The sequence below is a fragment of the Ictidomys tridecemlineatus genome, chromosome 6 (genome assembly GCF_052094955.1).
Source record: "Ictidomys tridecemlineatus isolate mIctTri1 chromosome 6, mIctTri1.hap1, whole genome shotgun sequence".
In the NCBI taxonomy this organism is placed as follows: domain Eukaryota; kingdom Metazoa; phylum Chordata; class Mammalia; order Rodentia; family Sciuridae; genus Ictidomys; species Ictidomys tridecemlineatus.
In genome coordinates, this window is record NC_135482.1 from 68,678,426 (window position 1) to 68,701,374 (window position 22,949).

Below are 22,949 nucleotides of genomic sequence, written 5' to 3' on the forward strand. Positions count from 1 at the left end.
TGTATTCTGCAACATGGCTGAATTTATTAGTTCTAATGGCTTTTTGGAGGAATCTTTTTTGGGTTTCCTATATGTAACATTAAAAGCACACATAAGCCCTTCCCCCACTGAATGAGACTCAATTCTCAGAAGTTTCTTTTCGCTTTTACATACTCTATCACTTACAGATCAACTGCATATTAAAGTTAGCTAGGCGTGTCCCGAACCCTCCCTTACCAGATACTCCCTAGTCCCAAGTTATGGGAGAAGGTCATACCTGGAAGTGTGCTTGCCAGAAATGCTGCCCACAGCAAAAACAAGACACCAGCCACTCCAGTGATCAAAGCTTCTGTACTGATTACTAGTGTCATCTTCAGACCCCCTGGATTGCAACTCTCACTGACCTATATGATCCAGATAAGATGTTGACCTAGCCCACATTTCAGAAGAGGTTCCACCTCTCTGGTATTTGCTTAGCTTTCCATGAGTCTTTCCTTGAAAAATCATATTAAACTCTCCCTTAGGGCAGGGGGCAACATGGTCACTGAAGGGGACAGCATGGCATCTTCTAATAATGCTGGCATGTTAATGAAGCTCTTTCTCCCTCCATCACTCTGCTCTTCATTTATTGACTATGAGGAGGCAGAACAAAACCTTGTACAGTTACAACTGGCGCCCACTGTGAGGCTGGATTTTGCTGCTGTGGACTGGACCCAGGTTGGGGAGTAGAAGGATAAGTCCCTGGCAGCTACCAAGGCCACTTTAGTCCTGGGGACAACCTGTTCCTTTTCTCGTCTTCAGGAGGGTTACCCTCATAGCCCCTCAGTAGCAGATTAAGAAATAGCCTCAGGTAAGATGATCTGCAGCATCAGAATGGGTACTTTGTCATCTTGAGGTGTACTCTTGAGAACTCTCTCCTCTCTCCCTCATTAGACTCACTTCAAAAGAAGTCTGCTCATCTGGTTTTCAGAGAGCACTGTAGGAGACGGAATAGTTGTAGGACTTTTATCCTGAAATCTGTGGTCTTGACCTCTGATTCTGGTAGATTGTGTGTGTGTGGTTCCCTTATTCTGCCTATACTTCTCTGAGTACATGCAGACTGTGTGCTCATAACTGTTTTCACTTTTATCAAAATGGGGAACTCGCCATCGGTTCCAAATAGGACTCCTAACAAAATAGTCTGATTATAGTTTAGTCCTATGACCAAAAAGAAAACAAATGGTATTTTATCTCACTATAGCTTGGCCACAATATGCCATGGAATCGGGGGGGAAAAGTGCCTCATGAATGGGTCACTTAATTAGTACACTACAGTTATAAGGAATGTCATCTTTTTCTCTCAGACTCGCATTATTTGGAGAAAGAGAAAGATATGTTGAACACTATTGTGGTTCAGAGGTCAGGTAAGACCCCACCCTTATGACTTGATGCTAGTCTGGAGAGAGATTAATCAATAACTTAAACCCTCACCTCTAGAAGCATCACATATAGCTGCAGGGGCACTTTCCTACCACAGCTGTGACACCCAGCCCTCTGCTGGTGGCCAGCAATAACTGTTCCCCCTCTCCCAAGAGGGCAGGCCTCTCCTGACAAAGGTATGGAGTCTGAAAGGTAATTGGGAGCTTGAAATGTAATTAGAAACCCTGAAGGATGGGTTTTTCCCCTCCTGATGCGGCAAGTGTTCAGAGGCAACCTACTAGACGTGTAAGGATGCATAGCCCATTTCTATTTCTGATGGATTTAATTGGGAAAATAGTCCTGTGGACTGGATCTTCTCAGTAGGAGGGGCTGAGTTCTCTTTCTCCATTTTTATCAATTACCACCCGAGGTAGGCAGACATTTATATTCTGGTGAATAGCATGCTCACAGGAAAGGAAGATGGTCACTGACAAAGCCGGAGAGCACACAGTCTCCCTGTGGAGGATCCTGCTAGTACATTGGAGGCAAATTAGGTGGACCCTATTGAGCCTGGTGCTTCTAAACAAAGTCTCTTACAAAAACCTGGCCAGACTCTGTTAAGGGAGAATCTATCAAGCCTGCCAGTGTTATGCAGATGTAGATCCAGAAAACCCAGATAATCTGAATATGATAAAAATAACTTTCATAGAGCAAAGTTCCCTGTACCCATTAAAGAAATTAAAAAAGACAGATGGTGCCCTGGGAATGAGTCCCTCTCGACTAGGAGAGATTGCCCAAAGCAAGAAACCAAGTGGCTGTACCTGGCTTTGGGAGGAAGTTGGTGACCTAAGGAAGGAAGAAGGCCTTTGGAATAAGGTATGTGGGTCCTAGGTTCAAAACTTAATGGAAGGAAGAAGACCATTGGAAGAATGATGGCTCAAAGAAACAAGTGAACTTGACGGGAGGCTCACTCCCCAGATGTTGGTGAGGGAAACGGGGTTGGATGAGAACTGAGAAGGCCTTGAAGCTCCTACAGATTTGATCTGGTCAACGTGAATTTCCCCATGCGAGCCCCACATAGGACGAAGAGTGGGAGCCAAATGATTAACTTTCTCTTGGATGCAGGTCTACTTACTACGTATTAAAATATTACATTAGGGAAAAAGCTAAGTAGAGACTGATTGTGGGAGCATCAGGTAAAGCTCAAGGTAGGTCCTTCCTCCAGACATTGGAATGTCAATGAGGAGATACAACTTTAAAACAGCATTTTCTGTATGTACTGGAGTACCCAATATCTTTTTGGGACAAAAGTGACCTTTTGTGCAAACTAAATGCCTGCGTAAACTTCTCCTCAGGCAATTGGAGACGCAAGTTTCCCAAGTTTAAGAATAAATGCTTGTAGAAGTTGAAAAAGGATGAGATCTAAAGTCTGGACAAAGGGCATGCCAGGAAGGGCTATAAACATGTAGCCTACGCAGATTACACTAAAAGTAAAGCCTGGGACCCGAAGCTAAATACTTAAGTAGGAAGCTTGAAGGGGCATCCAGCTAGTTTTTTAGAAAATTTAACAGTGTAATTAAACAAATAGTGCTGGGAAAATTGGAAATCCATATGTAACAAAATGAAATCAAACCCTTATCTCTCGACATGTATAAAACTCAAGTGGATCAAAGACTTGGGCACTAGAACACAAACCTTGCACCTAATAGAAGAAAAAGTAGGCCCAAATCTTTACCATGTTGGCTTAGGATCTGACTTCCTTTACAAGATTCCCAAAGCACAAGAAATAAAATCAAGAATCGATAAATGGTATGGATTCACACTAAAAAGCTGCTTCTCAGCAAAGGAAACAATAACATGAAGAGAGTGCCCATGGAATGGGAGAAGATCTTTATCACATGCACATCAGATAGAGCAGTAATCTCCACGATATACAAAGAACTCAGAAAACGCCACAAAAACAAATAACCCAATCAATAAATGGGCTAAGGAACTGAACAGACACTTCACAGAAGAAATACAACTGATTAATAAATATATGAAAAAAAGGTTCATTTCTAGCAATTAGAGTACTTTTGATTTTCTTTAAGATTTCATCTTGCTCCAGTCAGAATGGCAAAATCAAGAATACAAGCAATAATAAGTGTTGGCAAGGATGTGGGGGGGGATGTAGAGGGAAAGGTACACTCATACATTGCTGGTAGGACTGCAAATTGGTGCAACCATTATGGAAAGTGGTATGGAGATTCCTCAGAAAACTTGTAATGGAACCACCATTTCACCCAGCTATCCCATTCCTAAGTTTAAACCCGAGGAAGTTTAAAAGAGCATACTACAATGATGCAGCCACATCAATGTTTACAGCGGCTCAATTCAAAATAGCTAAACAATGGAACCAACCTAGGTGCCCTTCAACAGATGAATGGATAAAGAAAATATGGTATATATATACACAATGGAATATTACTCAGCCTTAATTTGCCGGTAAATGGATGGAGCTGGAGAACATCATGATAAGCAAAATAAGCCAATCCCCCCAAAACTAAAGGCCAAATGTTTTCTGATATGCAGATGCTAATTCACAATAAGAGGAATTAAAGAACAGAATTACTTTGGATTAGGCGGGGAGAGGGTATGGGGGGTAAGAAGGATAGAATGAACCAGAAATTATTACCCTATGTGCAATATGATTACATGACTGGTGATTCTACATTTGTATAATCAGAAGAATGGAAGTTATTTACATATGATGTGTCAAAGTGCATTCTACTGTCATGTATAACTAGAACACACAAAAAGATTTAAAAACATAATTTAATTCAATCTTGCAAGTTGCCCTAAAACACTTCAAATCTTCCAGTTAAAAAACCTCATTCAGATGGGCAGAGATTTGTTCAGGATGTGTGGGCTACAAATGATAATGACTTGGACATTCACCCAGTGGTTTGTAACTAACACCATCAGAACTCAACCACCAGGCTGAGGATAGATACAATGTGTCCTAGAAAAAGGCTCAAATATGTATACAACATGCTATATATCAGGCTTTATTAGACTGAAAAAGAGCTATAATTTATTTAAAGACTCTTGTACCCAACAGCAATTGCAGGGTTTTCTGTTGAATCTAGGTAGTAAATTTTGGTCTTATAGTCAGACCTCTGTATGAAGCACTAAGAGTATTCAGGAGTCCAATCTAAAGGTTCAGAATCTCTTCCTGATAGGCTTCTGAGCCACAAACTCAAACCTAACTACCACTTGAGGTTTGCCAAAGTTAAATAAGCTCTTCAATTTGTATGTACATGAGAAACAATGAACTAGGCTAGGAATGCTTACTCTTAATGTAGTATCAACACTATGTCTAGGGGCATATTTTTCAAAGCAATTAGACCCGGGATAGCTGCCTTGCCTGAGGGCAGTTGCAGCCACCTGTGAACTGTTACAAGAGGCTGACAAGTTTGCACTAGTGCTACCCACCACAGCATGTGCTCACCATCATGGGTTAACTCTGCTGGAGCAAAAGTGGTTACTGGCTGCTGGCAGGAAGGATGGGCAGATGCCAGGCTACTGTTCTGGATGATATGAATGTTAAGGTGTCCTCTACTTTAAATCCAGCCACTCTATTACCTAGTGACACAGGGATGATACCAACTTGCGGGGATTGTCTGTAGTCAAGACAGTTGATGCAAGCAGGCTAGATTTGGCTGATCAACCTATGGAAGACTGGGACACAGAACTCTTCACTACTGGTACCAGCTTCTGGAACAAAGTGAGAGACAATGCAGGGTATGGGGTAGTAACTGTCCAAGAGACAACTGAAGCAGATGCCCTGCCACTTGGGACTCGGCACAAAAGTCCTAATGTACCATACTCACTGGAGCCCTGATTCTGCTGGAGAACAAGTGAGTCAATATCTATGCTGACTCTAGGCCTTCACGATGGCTCATGCACATGGGGCTATTTGGGAGGATCAGCAACTAAGTGACCTCAAACAACATGGATATAAAATCTGCATCTCAGATTTTACAGTTATAAGAAGCAGTGCACAAACCTTGGCAGGTCTCAATAATGTACTGCCCTTGTCTTCAGAAAGGGGATGAAGTTGTGGAAAAGAGAAACTGGCCAATCAAATGGTAAAACAAGCTGGCAAAACAAAACACTAACAAGGCCCCTCCTGCCCCAAATAACCTTATCAGAATTTGCACCCAGGTACTCAGAAGAGGACTATAAAAGGGCAAAGGATTGGCATTTTATTAATGAACCCCCTCAAGGATGGAAGGTGATGAAAAAGGCATACCTTTAATACCTAAGGCATGAGTGTATTCTGTATTAAAACAAGAACACCACAGAACGTACTTCCAACAAGGCACCACAATTTATAGTGGCTACAAAAACAAAAAACTGGTCCTGGACTACGACAGTGGACTCTTTATCATTGGGTCTGATCTGCACACAAACACCCATTGTAGCCCAGAGTGCAATGAAGGGCACCCATATAGGGGAGACTGTCTTCTGAGGATTTATTTTACTCGGATGCCAGGACTATCTTAACTTCAGGTATTTGTTGGTGTTTGTGAACATGTTTCCGGGATGGGTAGAAGCTTTCTCTATTCAGACAGACAAAGGACTCACATTCTGCTAAAGGAAATTATACCAAGATATGGACTGCCAAAAACCATACAAAATGACCATGAACCAGCATTCATTTAAAAAAAAAAATCGCGCATCAGGTTTCAGAAGCTTTGGATGTCAAATAGAAAGTGCATTCAGCATAGAAATCACAGTCAATGGGAAAAACTGACAAAATGAATCACACTTTAAAAAGATCACTATGTTGTCAGGAAACTCGCCTGACCTGGGATAGAAATTTACCCATTATTCTGTTACAGATACATGTGATCCCTAGAAGTAAGATCTGTTTAAGTCCTTTTGAAATTCTGTATGGTAGACCATTTCAGGCCTCATCCTTGGGTTGATACTTGAAGATTTAACATAATCTTTACAAATTGTTCCTTTTCAATATGATCAAGTGTTGTGGACAGCCAGAGATATGAAAAGTTGTGCTCTATATGTGTAATACGCATCGTAATGCATTCTGCTGTTGTATAACAAATTAAAATTTAAAAATCTGTCTCTCAGAGGTTACTGTGTGCCTCTGATGTCCTATTGCATGACTTCTAATCTGGAAATGGAGTACCCTTAAAGATGTGGAGGGAACAGAATCTAGATAACCAATTTAATGCCAAGTGTACAACATGATCAGTCTTCCTTAGAATGGGTGGGAATTGAACCATAAATCCATTGTACTCGGATGAAATGAACTCCACTATCAACATTGAGGAGACAGGGAAGACAACAAGAATGACTACTCCTGCCAAGGTGTAGATGATCTTAAGCTGCTATTTGAGAGAGAGAAGACTCATAGACCATCAGTAGAAATTGTACCAAACAATGGTAACCATTGGGATTGGGAGAGTTTTGTCTAAGCTGTTTCCATCCACAAAGAACTGAACACCCTCTTTGAAAAGCATATGGAAGGTTGCTTCCTGAGTCTCCAGGTTATTGACCTTTTAAAGCACCTCAGAGTTGCCTTGGGGGGTGTCTCCCCTGCAAGGCAAGGACATTAAAGGCCAAAAGGATAAAATGTTGAAACCAACCTGTACTTCAAAAAAACCTGTGCTACCATAAAAACTAAATGGTTATGTGTATATCCCAGATAATTTGGGAAATGTCTCTTTGGTCCTTGTGGGACTTACTTGCTCAGGGAAAGGCCCCGACTGATGAATCAAGGCTCAACCTAAATGCATGGTTCACATCTTGGTTAGGGTAAAGTCTTTTAAGACTTGCTATCCCAGGGGGCTGGGAGGCCATGATACTATAACACTTCAAAATGAGTTGCCCTGGCTCAGCCAAGAAAAGAAATTCAAAAGGCTTCTTTGATAACCAGGCCAGGAGTCTGGATGCCCATAATTCTTTCTCTTGCTGGATTGTTCCAGTACTTCTAGTACTTGTATTGAATAAAAGTGGAGAAAATGGGCATCTTTGTCTTGTTCCAGACTCAAATAAGGCTTTCTTTTTTTCTTGTTCATTCTAGTTAAGGGTTTTTCAATTTTGTTCATCTCTTAAAAAAAAAAAAAATCTTCATTTCATTGGGGTTTCTGAATTTTCTATTTCTGCTGTTTTTTTGTGTCCTCTAATCTTTCATTTTTTTTCCTTAAGGTGCAATAGTAGATTGTTAATTTGAGAGTTTTCTGCTATTTTTACATTGGCACGTTGCAATAAACTTCTTAGTACTGCTTTTGTTACAACCCACCAAAATGTGTGGGATACGTTTCCATTATCATTTCTTCCAAATTTTAGAAAATTTCCTTGATTTATTCATTGATCCATCAGTTGCTCAGGAGTATGTGGTTTAAGTTCTAAGAACTTGGATACTTGATTTCCCATTTTATTGCATTATTATCACAAAAGATACCTGATATTATTTTGATATTTAAAAATTTGGTAAGACTTGTTTTGTAGCCTGCCATAGGATCTATCCATGAGAATAGATGTTCCATGTATTGGAGTCTTTGGTATATTAATATTTTCTTTCTATATTATGTGTTCTAATATTTGATGCATCTCATCATTATTTACTCTTATTGAATTGACCCCTTTATTATTATACTTTATTTGATGATGGAAAAGCATAATGATTTCCCATGTAGGAAAGAGGTTTAATTTATTTTTTTTTTTTGAGGGAGGAAATATTTATAGATAAGTAGGTTTTCTATGTTATGTCACTCTGGCATTTCTGAGTTAAAGCCAATAGGGTGTGATGTTATCTTTTAAAAATATATTGTAAGATTTAGCTTACACATTCCAAAAGGATTTTTGCATCTGTGAAATGAGTAAGATTGGCCCTAATTTTCCTTCCTCTTTCTATTCTTGTCTGATTTTAGGATCAAGGCTACTCTCAGCTTAACCAAATGAGTTGGAGAGTATTTCCTCTTCTTTTTGCTCATTGAAGGCATTTGTATAAGATTGTTCTAAATCTGTTCTAAAAAGCTTGGTTTCACTCTTCTAAAACCATATGTCCTGGTGTTTTTCACTGTGGAAAGTGCTGCCTTCTTTAGCATATGGAAGACACTGGACTACTCTCTTTTGGCTCCCATAGTTGCTGTTACAAGGTCTACTCTTGTTCTAATTTTAATTTTCTTTGACAGTCATCTCTTTTTCTCTGGTTTTGGTCTTGTCTTTGGTGGGTTGCGTTTTCTTTACAATATGTATAAGTGTGTGTTCCTTTATTATTCTGTCTGATGTAGATCATGCTTTCTGTTTTGTAAACTGATGTCTTTCAATCTATTCTGGAAAAATTTCCTCTCATCCATTATACATTTTCTTAACCAAATTACAAAGCCTCAATTTGTTAATGTTTAAAAAAAAAAAAATCAGGGCTGAGGTTGTGGTTCAGTGGTAGAGCGCTCACCTACCACATGTGAGGCACTGAGTTCAATCCTTAGCACCACATAAAAATAAATGAATAAAGGTATATACAATTAAAAAAATAAATCAACCCTTATTTATTTAAGCCACTATAGGTAAATTTTGTCTCTTGCAGCTAAATGTAAACACCAAACAAATTTAGAGGATTTGTTTGGTAATAGTTATTCGCTGAAAAAGAAGTTGGCTAGATCAATTAATGATTTATAGCTGTCAGTTTTCAGAGTTAATTTTAGAGATATAAAAAACTAAGTTGGGATATTATGAAAATGTAATAATTGAATAAAAACAATAGTCTGAATGAAGTTATAATAGTGATAAAACTTCCTTATATTCAAAGGTCACATCTTATTCATCTTAAGCCCTGCTACAGTCCCATATACTGCTCAGTGCCCCCAAATTTTAAAAAAAAGATGGTCATTTAATACAGCATCAAATGGAATCAGATCTCTGTTACACGTGTTTTTTAATGTCTAAAGTAGACGACCAATTTCATTTAATTAGAGTACTATGGGTATTCTCAGGCCAAACCTGATTAATTCATCTCCTAAAAATAATTATTACCAGGCATTAGGAAAATATTATGCATTTTAAATAGAGTTAGCAACACTTTAAAAATAGTGTCTGCAAATATGCAGTCTTAGAAACTATTTCAAAGTACACTTTCCTACCTCCATGACAATGATAAAAGCCAGCTTGGCGGCGATCACATGCCAATAGTAGATATTGTGTTTATATTCCTGTGGGTGTCCTGGCGGGTTTCGGAAATCACGATACCTGGAAACAAAACAGAGGCATATTAGGAGACAAGTTATTTTCATCAACTACTGTAAACAAGGGCCCTATTTTAAAAAGGAGTTGTGTTTAGTGCAATGTTCTTTTAGTTGGGCACTATAGATTTTCTCCCAGATCTCACTTTGGACACAAAACTCAGGGGGAGAAAACCCACTGCAATAATAACTCCTTGACTATGTACTCAGAAAAAAAGACAATTTAGCCTATTTTCAGGATCATGTTTGTTAATTATTTATATAATGTTGTTTGAGTTGGCTCAGTCACGGGACCATCTCTCTGTACAAAGCACAGAGAGATGCCTCCTCATTGTGACTTTTTAACCTAATTTCTTGTCATCAGATGTCCTGTGTTATTGTTGTAGACTTAGAAGAGTTGATTCACTGATTAGAATTATGTAGAGTTTAAAAAAAAAAAAAGGAGGTTCAGTGTAGGATTCTAAAGAGGTTGTACCAAGTATAACTTGGAAACATTAATTTTGGTTGGATCGTTGGTTGTGTTGAGAATTTGAATCAGTGAAGCCTTTGAAGAATTAGACTAAAGGCATTTTAAAGCCTCCTTTAGGTGTGTAGGGCTCTATGAGTAGTGATGTTTACTGTCCATAGTTGATCTTACCAGTCTTTAAAACCAATGCAGAGAGATTTGGAATACTTTTAGAGGATATTGTTAGGTATCTACATCATTTACCTTTACATGTTTGTTAAATGAAGGTTCTTGTATACCATTGTGTATCTTCAGATTGTTCTTGAATAATAAATTAATCCTAACAATTAAATGATCTTGATTTCTGGACATCTTGAAATTTCTCCATTTCTAAAATATGAGTTTCCCCCGGATCTGTTTCCCTGAAACCACATGAAATTCTGACCTTCCAGTCTTGCTTTTTTGGTTTGGTTTAAAAATCCTAACCCAAGTCTTTCTTACCTTTTTAGTTTAATTGCAAAGAAAGATATGTGGGAAATATTTCTAGCAATTTGACTTAAATGACATACACACACACGCCTTTTTCAAGATTACATGACTTTTTAAAATAGATAGCAGAACTTGCCTGCATGTGGTATGGTCACCAAGCCCAGAGAACGAATCTCCTTTGCTTTTGTTTTTGAAGTCTGCAATGTTGAAGATGGAGAGAGTATTGCTGATGTACCCCTCCATAGTATAGTGAGTGTGGTCCCCATAGGGAGGGATGGAGAAGGACCAGTAATACACCAGGCGGGGGATCATGTCTGATGTGAAAGCAATGATCATGGCCTGTGTTGAGAGGAAAACAATAAAAGAAGCACTAATTAGAGCTTTTGTTGCTATGATTAACAGATATGCTAGAATTACTATTTTCATCAAATTGCTTTTTTTTTAACCAATATGATTCTGCAACCTGAACACTTGGAAAAATGAGAATTCATACCCCATTTGATTCCAATGTATGATATGTCAAGATCATTGTATTGTCATGAGCAACTAATAAAAAAACCAAAATATTCAGAGATAATCTTTCTTAAATGTAAAATGAGTATAAAGTGAACGTCCTAAAATCTTCAAGCAATAAACTTAAAGTAGAATATGATTTTCTTTTTGGTCTTCAATTCTAAGGGACGGTCTACAATTCAAATGCTAAGGCCTTGATAGTTGCTTATTATGCTTCTTAAATATAATAAACACACTTACTCAAAAATAATTGTAGACTAAGATATTGTGGATGACTTTAGTTGCTTGCATATATTATGTAAATTAATATTTTTCAAAAGTTGAGATAAATGTTCAGTCAACTTTAGAGCTCTATTTGATATTCTTTCATGATTTGGATTTAGAACACTGTTGTAGATACAAAACTGTTATTTTCATAATATTGACCTTAATATTATATCAATTACTTCTTCTATAAATAAGTTATATAAAACTAATTTTCCCACTTGCTTCTCATAAAAATAGAATGTAAATTGCATAAAATATATTTTTCTGATATAAATTTAAATAATGGCATTCAAATTTACACTTCCCCACCCCACCCATAGTATCTTGACTGATTATTTTTTTAAAGGTTGACTTGTCTAAACAAATCTTATTTTAAACTTATTCTTCTGTTTAAACATATTCTTCTGTTCATTAGATCAGTAGAAAACAGGAATTTTTATTTTAATACAATGTGGGTGACAAGAAATTATATTGGAGTTGTTCCATTCACATAGTCCAGCAATGATGTCGGTGTTGTTACATCTAGTGTTTAAGCCTCCAAACTTGGTTTTAAAGAAGGGAGAGAATATACTTTAATTACATAGAATTTGGTTTAAACAAAGCTAAATGAGGTAGTCATGTTTTGAGATCAACATGACTTTTGATAGTATTCATCTAAACATATGGTTTAGACCTAGTGAGACCACAAACCAACAAATAAGATCTCAGGCAAAGCAAGAAAAACAATTAAGGGACTTTTATATTGATAAATTTCCCTTATTAGAATAAGCTTTGTCATTCCCTCCAATGTGAAAAATCTGTGTGTGTGCACGTGCTTATCAGTAATGAGGTGAGCAAGAATGTTACCCTTTTCCAGATTTCAATAGATTAAATTTTCCTGCTATTTAACTCAACCATCCTTTTTATAGTATCACCTGCAGATGTGCTTCAGGAAGCTACAAAAATTCCAATGAGGAAGATAATTCTATTGTCTTCTGACAAGATACCTTTCTGTCCTGAATTGAGAGATGTGCTACAAGAGTACAAATAAATGCAGTGTGCTTCATTCCCCGGGCTGCATACAATTTTCCATTTACATCAAAATAAATTAGAATTGGTCTTCAATAGCAGATGCTCTGGCATGATACAGCAATGTCAATTCGGCTTATTTATTGAACCAGCAGCTTTAAAATGAATGGTTTTATACCAAACTCCAGCTTGATGCCCACTCTCACCCCTGGCGGCTGTTCTTCCTTCTATATACATTAGGTTGTGGATTACACACGATGTGTTTGAAGGGTTGAGATTGTATGTGTGAAGGGATACAATATATGTTTAATGCTCATATTCACACACGTGTGTGTGTGTGTATATCTATATATATACATGTATACTGCACCTTAGAAGTGTAGTAGATCCCAATAATGTGGGAAAAAGGATTAGACATAGATTAACGATACACATGTGATAAGTTTTCCTAGGGTAAATTGTAAGAAAATACAGCTGTTGGACAGGAACCTGTAACACCAATTAGCTGGCATGTACACATACACACAGCAGCTTTGGAAAGTCAGTAAACCTCCATCTGTGCTAATGGAGTAGAGCCATGGCATGGATACTGGGAAAAGATGCCTAATACAATCAGACTGGAATGCTTGAGGAATGGGGAACTTGAGTCAATTGAATTTTCTGGTTGTTGAAGGTCAAAAGAAAACCCTTTTAGTTTCAAACCTTTTTGCTGAAAATTTTCCTAAAGCATACAAGTCCATGTTCCTGCCCTGCTTAGTGTACTACAGCATATTGAACATGACAGATCCAATTCTTTTATGATTGTGGAACTTGAAAGGCCTTTCATATTTCTAAACATCAGTCTTCATTTTGAAGCACAGTAGATGTTGAAAGTTCAGGGTATTTGGGTGAAGGGAAACTGACATACTCTATCAGTTGGATTTTGTGAGTAATTTGTAACTTCTTCCAAAAAGTAATTCAGATAAAAATTGAGGGTTTTGGGGTGGGTAGTAGGTGATAGCTGGTTCCAAATAACTTGTGTGATTATATACAATTGTAAACAGTCTACAGAATTTTGTAATCAGTCATTATCTATTTCACTGCATAATCACTGCAGATTTTACACCTTTTTTTTGGCAAAAGAGGGTTACAACTATTATGTGAAGCTTTTAAAAATATTGTGCTGGTATTACATAAAAATAATTTATTACTAAACTGTCTTTGGGGCAAAATTAGGAGGCATGGAATAGTTAACATGTTGGTGACAATTATATGGTGAAATACAGTTTTGGGGTTTTTGAAGTACCTGTCAGAGGCTTCAGAGTCATTGTTAATGATGTTGGGTAATGAAGATAAAACAAGAGCAGGTAATATTCAATAAGGACCAGGCTCCATGCAGTTCATGCATTATTTCATTGAATAATTCCCTACACACAACTGAGTGGTTACGGAATTCATTTTACAAATGATAATGAGGCTCTGAATTGCTTCCGCATGAACCAAGGTTCAGTGTGGGAAAGCAGAGCTTAGGCCTACCTCACTCTGTAGCCTACAATGCTCAGGAACTCCCCTCCTCCAAAGCCTGGCTGTGGGTACTCTGATTTCTGTTCTGTAGAGGTTCATGGGAAGGGCTGGGGACTCTTAATGCAGGCTAGAAACAACTGAATGTCCCCTCATAACTGGGACCCATGCAGGGCATGAGGCTGCCTCAGTTAATGACCAGTGAGGCTAGCAAAGACAAAGGGGTAGGGTGGGAAAAGTGCTGAAAGCCACCTGTAACCCACCTCCTTGAAGAACTATTACCCTGGAGACAAGGAGGTAACACAATTAGGAATGCACAAAGTGCTTAGACTTCATCAAAGTTAATATTTTAAATTGGTATTTTGGAATATATAGGAAAATATGAAGGGATGGTCTCATTTCTGGGTCCTAAAACTCTAAATGAATACATTCCCATGTACATGATAAAAGCACCTTTTGATAACTCCCTCTATAATTATGAGGGTTAAAAATGTAAGGAATATGATAATAGTAATAAGACTATTTAATTGAAACATTTTAGCAAATGAGAGACTATAGTACATTTGTAGTTGGTCTTAACTTGGTAAATAAATAATTATAAGCAAACAATGTTTTTAAAAGAATAATTGGTTACATAGCCTATAATAACTATGTTGCTCATATGCAATGATAGACTTGGCACTGTCCCATTTTATAAAGTACCAACCATTTCATTCCTTAGGTAGCATCCTAATGCATTTTTGGACATTTTAAGGTCTTAACTCTTTAAGCTTAGGTCTACTCACATTGGTCACCACAGCCAAAATCGCTATTCCTTGCATGATGGGCTGCCACGCGCCGATGTCTTGGGCCTTTTCTGGTACCATGCGTCTAAACTGCGTAGTCAGTTTCCATGCATCCACTCTTATTTCCAATATATTGTTCACCAGAGCCAACAGAGGAGCCAGTGGAAAAGAGGCCACAAATAAGGTGACGAACCCAAACTGAATAACTGTCAATGGAATGGACACACATCATGGAGTGGTGGATGGATGGAAAGACAATATTTTCCTTTACTTTCGTAAAGAAAGAGAAAGGCAAAGAACTCGATCCCAAAGAGAAAACACATCCGTGGTCAATAACATTTGTTGCTCAACAGTGAAACAACTTAAACAAAACACAAATATGAGCTTTCTGGAAAGATGATTAAATACAGCCTGTTTCTTGCACTTATATTCACTTAATAATAGGAATATGCTGAAAACGACTTCATCAACCCTAACTACTTTAATAAACCCGAGACGTTTTAAGTACTTTATTTATTCTCAGTGTAGAGACAACAAAATGTTGGAAAATGATTGATTTAAGATTAAAAAAGAAAAATGGTATGGAAGCATCTAACAAGAAACAAGAAATGTACTGTCGGGAAGGCTGTGCTCAAAGATGTTGGAGGAAACAAGCAACTGAACGAGCTCCCCTAAGTCTGAGTGCAAAGGCAGAGCCTTCAGAGAATCTATTATTACAAATCATAGAAAATACGTGTGGTCAAGGTGTTTCAACCACACATAATCCTACTTTAGGAATCGTCCTCATGAAGTTGTTACAATCTATGGGTCCTGACACATCAAGACACCAGTGGAAGCTCAGAAGTTCTTTTCTCCTTTTCTGTAACTTATATGACCTTTGTATAGGAGGGGAGCAGGGATTTGGGGGGGAGGAGGAGGAAGAAAGAAAAACCAAAGATCTAGAAAAAAAACTTTTGATTTAGGGCTTTTCTTCTCACAGGCAGATCTTTAGAGGGAACGTGTACAGGTGTGGAATTGAGACTGGAGAACAGGAAAACATTATTTATAGCCCCTTTCAGCATTTGCTCAGACAGGGAGCAGGGACAACTCTGGCCAGGCCAGGTGAGGCTGCAGCAGTTGTGATTAGGTAGGAGGAGCTGGCATTTGCCTCAGGTCTAAGAGGCCAAGATCTGTTGTAGAAAGGTAGGGCTGAAAAGACAAGTCACACAGGCCGGGGAGAAGTGTTCATATTCATAGAAGTCAAAGGGCCAGAATAGGTAATGTCAGAGTCAGCAGTGGAAGCAACATTAGTGATATCAGTGCTTGTGTCTGTGATTTACTTAAACCTCGATATACTCATCAGGCTTTGGGCCCAGGCAAGGACAAGAAATGTGGGGAGTGGGTCAGAGTCAACGGTGGTACATTGGCAAGTGTGTCCTACTGAAGGTGACTGCTCACAGCTGCCATGTTGGAGTGAGGGCCCGATGTTGCTAGATCTGATTGTTCAAGAAAGGCCAGAAATTAGGATTTTATTAGCAATAAATTCAGTTAAATATCCAGATAAGATATCATTTATAACAATGAAAGCACAGACTACTTGAGAATAAATTAATAGGTAATGTTAAGACTTATAATAATTGACTTAAAAACAATGACGATTGAATGAATGGTAGGATATGCTAAGACTCAAATTTGGGATATATCAAAATTTTCTCCACAGAATCATTTAGAATTCTAATGAATTCAGTTGATAATCCCAAATGGATTTTTTTTAAAGCCAAAAGGTGATGCTAGAGTTCAAGAGAGATAAATAAACAGTTAAAAAGGAGGAGGAATGTTTGCCCTGACAGTATTAATACAGGACATTCTGAAAAAGAATAATAAAATGAGAACAGCTCTAGGAGTTAATAAAGTATGCTATAATACTACTATAATTGAAACGGTGCAGAACTAGTGCATGAATAGATAGTAAGTATGAATTACACAGAATGTTTTAAAGAACAGATAAATATTCATGGGATTTACAATCAGCATTCAAATATTTGAGCAAGTAGCTAAGTCATTGGAAAAACTGGCATGGGCCTGTCACTTTTGACTCCCAAATTCCTGATGAATTAACAATTTTATAGTTTAAAAAGGCAAAAGAAAAACACCAACCCAGCGTGATCTGTTCTGATATTAAAATGAACAACTTTATAAGTGTCTTCTTAAACACCACCTCCAACAACAACAAAACTAATAATTTCAGTAAGGCAAAAGCACCTATTTTTAAGACAAAAACAACCCCTCATGATCCTATGTTACTCTCTAATTCTTCCTCCTTCACTTTACAGTCAGGTTTCTTGAAGCATCCACTGTTTGTTCCTCCACCATGTATTCCCCTCTTCAAAGCCCCCAAATCCTGCTGTGGTCCTCACCATTGCATGGGGCCTACTCTTGTCAACTTTGCACTGATTGCTTATTCCAAAGCTCAAGCACATTCAACTCTGTTTATTTGATCACTCTTGAGTTTCTGACATGGTCAAATATTCCCCTCTCCATGGAACATGTTTTCCTTGACTTTTGTTTTACTTTAATTTTAAAAAGCAAGTCAAGTCATATGAGGAAAAAATAAAAACCTCTAAAAAAGCACCCCCCACTATTCTAGCAATTAAGTAGAGGCTTCGGCTCTGACATTTTCTGCCTGGTTTTCATTATGCCCCTTTGTCATTATGGCTTTTCTGACACCAGCTACTTTCCCTATTCCCACCCTAAATATTCAGACTCCTGGAAGGTGTTTTAACAATTTTATTCATCATCTCCCCTACAAATCGCCTCTATAACACTTATCAAACTTGTCTCCCTATCTCTATTGCAATGTCTATGTCCTCCGTTTGGGCTCTTATCACTTCTTGTCTGGGCTACCTGCTGCTGCCTTGTGGATTATCTTCCTCCCACCAAATATGGACCCCATCCAAAGGAATATCTTCTATTCTATTGCCAGTATAATCTGGTTTTCTTCAACATAACATGACAATTCTCTTATTTACCAGTATTCTAACAGATGGGTGTTTCCTTAATAGTAAAGTTCAAGGCTCCTGGACAAGCATATGATAAGGCCCTGGCTTACCCGATTTTCCCAACTATGGATCCTTTGTTCCAGCCATATTTTGTCTACTTGTTGTTCTTACAATGAATGTTCAGTGTTTGTGCCTTTTTACTTTAAAATGTGTCTACCCCTCCACATGAAACGTCTATTCCCTTCACCATACTTTAGATAACTTCCATTTTCCCTTCCAAATCCAGTTCAAATATTATCTGCTCTGCAAGTCTGATTTGTATTCTTCATAATATTTAGGGTGCTAAGCTCCATGAGGGTTGGAACCAAGTCTTACCTTGGTATCCCTAGCAATTGTTAAAGCATTTGACACAAACTAGTGCTCAACAAGTGTTTACTGAGTAAACCATGAGACAGGAAGCCTACCAATCCTCCCCAGTTACCTAGCTGTCATTCTGGAAAGTTCAACCTGCAGGTGGTAGACAGGAGGGCAGGCCTTGAAGGGTAGTGGGGGCTCTGGTGGGTATGCAGAGGAGGGAGGAGAGGAAGGGATTTGGTACAAGGAGATGTGGAAAATCTGCTGACACTCATTGCCATAAGTTAAGTGGAGAAAAAATAATATTGGTCAGAGTCATTGTTTTAATGATTTAAAAAACTTACTTGGAGATGGATCAAGTTAATACAGCAAGGTGAAAGAGGTAGAATTAGACACAGGTGGAGCTCACTTTGTCATTTTAGTGCACTTCACTATGGTCCCTTCCCCCTCGGAAGGTGTACCAAATTGACGAGAGACTGGCTGTATTGTTCAGTACTCTAGGTACAGAATGATATCTATGGTTTCCAGATCTTAATACTGACACTGTTTCTTTTGTTTTCTGTCTAAGTTTTCAGCGTCAGGACCCAACACTTTGAGAAACTTTGCCTCCCAAATAATTTCAAAGAGTGGTAGGAAATTCACTAAGAAATAAAAATTCCACTCAAAAAATCACAGGCCATACCATACACGGTGTAATGGGTGGGGCAACATAAAGGTAAATCCACTAACGGTTGTAGAAATGCTCCAAAGTCACTTAAATATTTGTGAATACTAGGCTCCAGTCTTGGGTGTTCCAAGGGAGGACTGAAAGACACAGAGGGCTCGGTAGCCACCTCCAGTGTTATTGGTCCCACATGGAGAGAGGCATGAATACGATCATGGTAGCGAGTGCCAGTAAGGCCTAGAGGAAGGAAGCCACAAGGCACTGTGAAAAGTTGAGGGGCTCTGTGGATGCTCATCAGGAATTGTTCAGGTAGAAAAGAAGGGAAAAGGATGGTGGAGTCCTGGGTCCTTGGCTGGAAGATGCTTCCCAAAGCAGTAGGAGCCCTAATTAGAAAGGTAGCTGGAGGTATCATTAGTGAACACGGGGAGACTGGGACAAAGCGGGCTGTGGTGGTGCAGCCATTCCCAGAGGCACAAAAACAATTCACAAGGCACTTGAAATTCTATCTTCCACATCCTAGAAGGACAAAATCCAGATTCACTCCTCTGTTGAATATACAGTAACAGACAGCCTATGCTCAGAAACTGATTACGTTTTCTAAGTTGTCTGGTATTATTTAGATAATTGGAAAACAACTGAATAAATCTAAAAACCTGTTTATAACAGCTGTGTTATTCTATCTTTTCTCCTAGGGAAGGACAAGGCCAAATCATTTAGCTCATAACTATTTTAATAAGCCTGTGAAAAACTAAGTCTTATCAACTCCCTAAAGCACGACTATATAACTTTTCTTCTCAACACATTTATTTGATTAATCACCACAGAAAATAACTAAGTTTTCTTTTGGGAGGGAGGTTAAAATAACAAATGATATTTTACATCAGAATGTTGTTGTTATTAATGCCGATAATGGCTCCAATAAGAAATATTTATAATTATGACTCATTTTGAAATAACGGGTAATTGTCTTGCAGGACTTTTGAAAATAAACAGAATGAATAAATATAGCTTCTATATTATGTACTGCAGCTACACCCTTAATAAAACCTGAGTACAAAGAACAAGGAAAACAAAAAAAGAAATTCAAATTAGACCCTGGGCTGCTGCAAAATATTGTTGACTGAAGAAGCCACAAAATGAACCTTTTTACTCACTGAAGAAAGCGGATGTGTTTCCATGTATAATGTATACTTTTGAAAGCAATTATTATATACATAGGATGTGATTTAATAAAATCCACCCTCGATCTGCAGACTTGTAAATAGGAAATACAAAAGGGTGTCCTTGCCAACACACAGACTCCTATGCATAAATGCAAGGCCTGTCAACTAAAATTTTGTGCCTCTTTTTCTATTCTCCTAGCTTTAAAAAAACCTGCAATTCAATGCAGTGGTTAGCTGCAAGGGAAAACATGTAAATTGTTAGCCATCTATTAGAAATAAGTGTGTCATGCATAATAGAAAAGAAGGTGCCTCCTATGGAAACCTATTTTGAGATGCATCCATTTAAAGGAAACTGAGAACTCAAAATTAGGTTAAACCTGAGAAACTGAGACCAAAAATACTCAAAGGCAAAGAGTTTCAGGAAAGAAAAAGGAGGGCCTGTGCTAAAGTAATCTTAATTCCACACCAGCAGAATGGTTTTCCATTTCCGAAGTCAATCAAGAAACCAAGTGGAAACCACTGAGTTGAAATAGATATGCTGTCCAAGACGGGAGCCAGGTATGAGAGGAGGACCTGGAATCCTTTCTATGGTGAAGCTGCAAGCTCCTAGAAGCTTTTTCTTTTTCTAATTTGCTGAGGACCTCGCCAAGAGGTGGAGGCTGGCCTCGAACTTAAGATCAGAAACGTGTATTGGCTATCGGCTGTGCCCGCATGGACTTCAGCCCAAGCCAAACCACAACTAATGATATTTGCTGAGTTTCTCAGACAACATGGTTAGAGTGCTTTGAGAATTAATGGTGAAGAAGGACCTCAATGAATACTCCATTTCATCGGATGGTAATAATCTTTATCTTCAAACAACATAAATATTAACAAAGACACACACAGCCACCTTATTTTAAAAAGCTGATTGCATAATTTTACCAAGCGGAGAAAAAATACTCCTCTTCATTTCAATATGCTAAATAATTGTTTGGCTCTATAACAGATGTTTTTGGACTTTAAAACATGCTCCAACATATTTTATATCACTTAAAGCTTCATAAACAACTTACTCATTTCAAGATACTCATAAAATAATCCCAGCTTGCCCATGGGCTGCAGATGGTAATCCTGTTCCCATCGTGGGGTTTTCTTTTCTGATCCTGAAACACTGTGGTACCGTCCAATTAGATTCATGATCCAGCTGCCAAAGAGATCAATTATAATTAGATTGTTATTAGATGAAAGTCATAAAAGTATTTCACTGCAACTTGAAATCTGAACATGTATTCTTCCCAAGAAATTGATTTCTTGTTTGAATATTTCTTTTTATTTCTGTCTTCCTACTCCCCAAATATTTATCAAAATTGTAACTGGCTGCTTTTCCTCCGTGTTTTCACGTGGAAGGTTTAAAAAGATATTTTTCTTCATTTGATCAATTTCAGTTTTTTCTTGTTTTTTTACTTCCTCTCTTATTCATAATGGTCTTTCCAATATGGACAGAATATGTGAGTTGGCAATAAGTGCAATGGAGAAAAATAAAGCAAGACCAGGATTGTTTCCAGGGAGGACTGGTGTGGTGGAGGATAACTGGAGTGATATTTGAACAAGGACACGGGGGAGGGTAGAGCAGCAGAGGCAAGAGCTTCCTGAAAGAGAAACAGTGATTGCAGACACCCAGAGTCAGGAGCAGACCCCCACCTTGGAATACAGCACGGAGGAGGCTCCCATGGCTCAAGGTTAGTGGGAAACAGGGGTCTAAGAGATCTCCACTATGAGCATTTGGATGGTTTTAATTCTGAGGGAAGTAGGGAGCCACTGAAGGGCACTAAGCAGGAAAGTGACAAATTGACATTAGACAATATAGCTCTCACTAGATAATATGGGACTACACAGCTGAACAATTTAAGGACCTGAGAAGTGCAATGCCCCGTTGAGGTCATAGGCAGAGCTAGGAGAAGCAGCTCTGCCTACTACAGGGGTCCACCCTCACAGAGCCTTTCCTCTTAGATGTCATGTTTTTCTTTCTGAAAGCCTTGTGGCCCAGATCAACGCTTTCCCACTTTTAATGGCAATTTTTTTTAAAAAAAATATTTATTTTAGTTGTAGGTATACACGATGAACTTTGTTATTTTTATGTGGTGCCTAGGATCAAACCCAGAGCCTCGCGTGTGCTAAGCGCGCGCTTTACCACTGAGCCACAATCCCAGCCCTTTAATGGCAATTTGCCCTGAAAAGAAATCTTAGTTGACAGTACAATGAGGTGTGCACCTAGTATAAAGAACCATTGTCCCCTCCAGCCACAGCCAGCTTGTGGTCGACTTGTGGAGTTCATCAGAAGAGGCGCCGTAACAAGAAGCAACTTCAAGTACACATGGAACATCTGGCTAAGCTTTGGCTGATTAAACAACAGGTTTGTGTGAGGCCTCTTGGGACTACAAAAAGTTGCTGCAAGAAACCACACAGACCATCATGCTCTTCCTCGTGAGTACACACTGCTCACACACACGAGCCAGACTAAGACAGGACTGAGGTGCTCTCTGTGCTGGGATTCCCACTGCCACTCATCCCAGCGCTAACTTGGCCTGCACACTACCCAGGCCCTCCTCAGGGGAGATGCTGTGCCATGGAACATGGCCCCAGCTTCACAATCTTTCCCCATTTGTATTTCATTGATAAAATCATGGAGGCAATAGGGAGCTGAAGAAAGTGGAAGGGATTTGACTCAGATAATCCTGAATCTGAACCCATATTCATCGCTTACTAGCTACATTTACTTTGGTAAAGTTAAAATAAGGTGATACTTCCATCATGTTTGGTGAGATGCTTGCACCCCTCTGGTGTAATATAAAATAGAGTGGCCACTTTATTCTCAGTTCTTGGAGTATTTACAAAGGAGTGGACTTGCTAGGTACCGTGGTGATTCTATGCAATCAGTCCGGTGGTTCCCCCCAAAACGGAACAGTTATTCAAACACACACATCAATATTCTTAGCAGCAATATTCATAATAGCCAAAAGGTGGAACCAACCCACATGTTCATCAGTGGCTGAGTGGGCCAATTAAACACCGATTCGATGGAATAATATTCAGCCACGAAAAGGGATGAAGTAATGCTATGCCATTCTCAAAAGGATTATTCTAGGTGAAAGAAGCTAGATGAACCAGTCAC

General features: G+C 38.6%; 1 protein-coding gene across 2 annotated transcripts in view; it reads right to left on the reverse strand.

Moving 5' to 3' along the window:
* Nucleotides 1-22,949, reverse strand: part of Ano6 (anoctamin 6) — a 196,830-nt gene that overhangs the window by 5,686 nt on the left and 168,195 nt on the right. For both annotated transcript variants that reach the window (XM_078014846.1, XM_078014847.1), the window contains 4 exons: nucleotides 20,851-20,981; nucleotides 14,637-14,842; nucleotides 10,700-10,902; nucleotides 9,531-9,636 (listed from right to left, as the gene is read on the reverse strand). In XM_078014846.1, coding sequence (XP_077870972.1) covers nucleotides 9,531-9,636; nucleotides 10,700-10,902; nucleotides 14,637-14,842; nucleotides 20,851-20,981 — 646 coding nt within the window. The remainder of the gene's footprint in view (nucleotides 1-9,530; nucleotides 9,637-10,699; nucleotides 10,903-14,636; nucleotides 14,843-20,850; nucleotides 20,982-22,949) is intronic.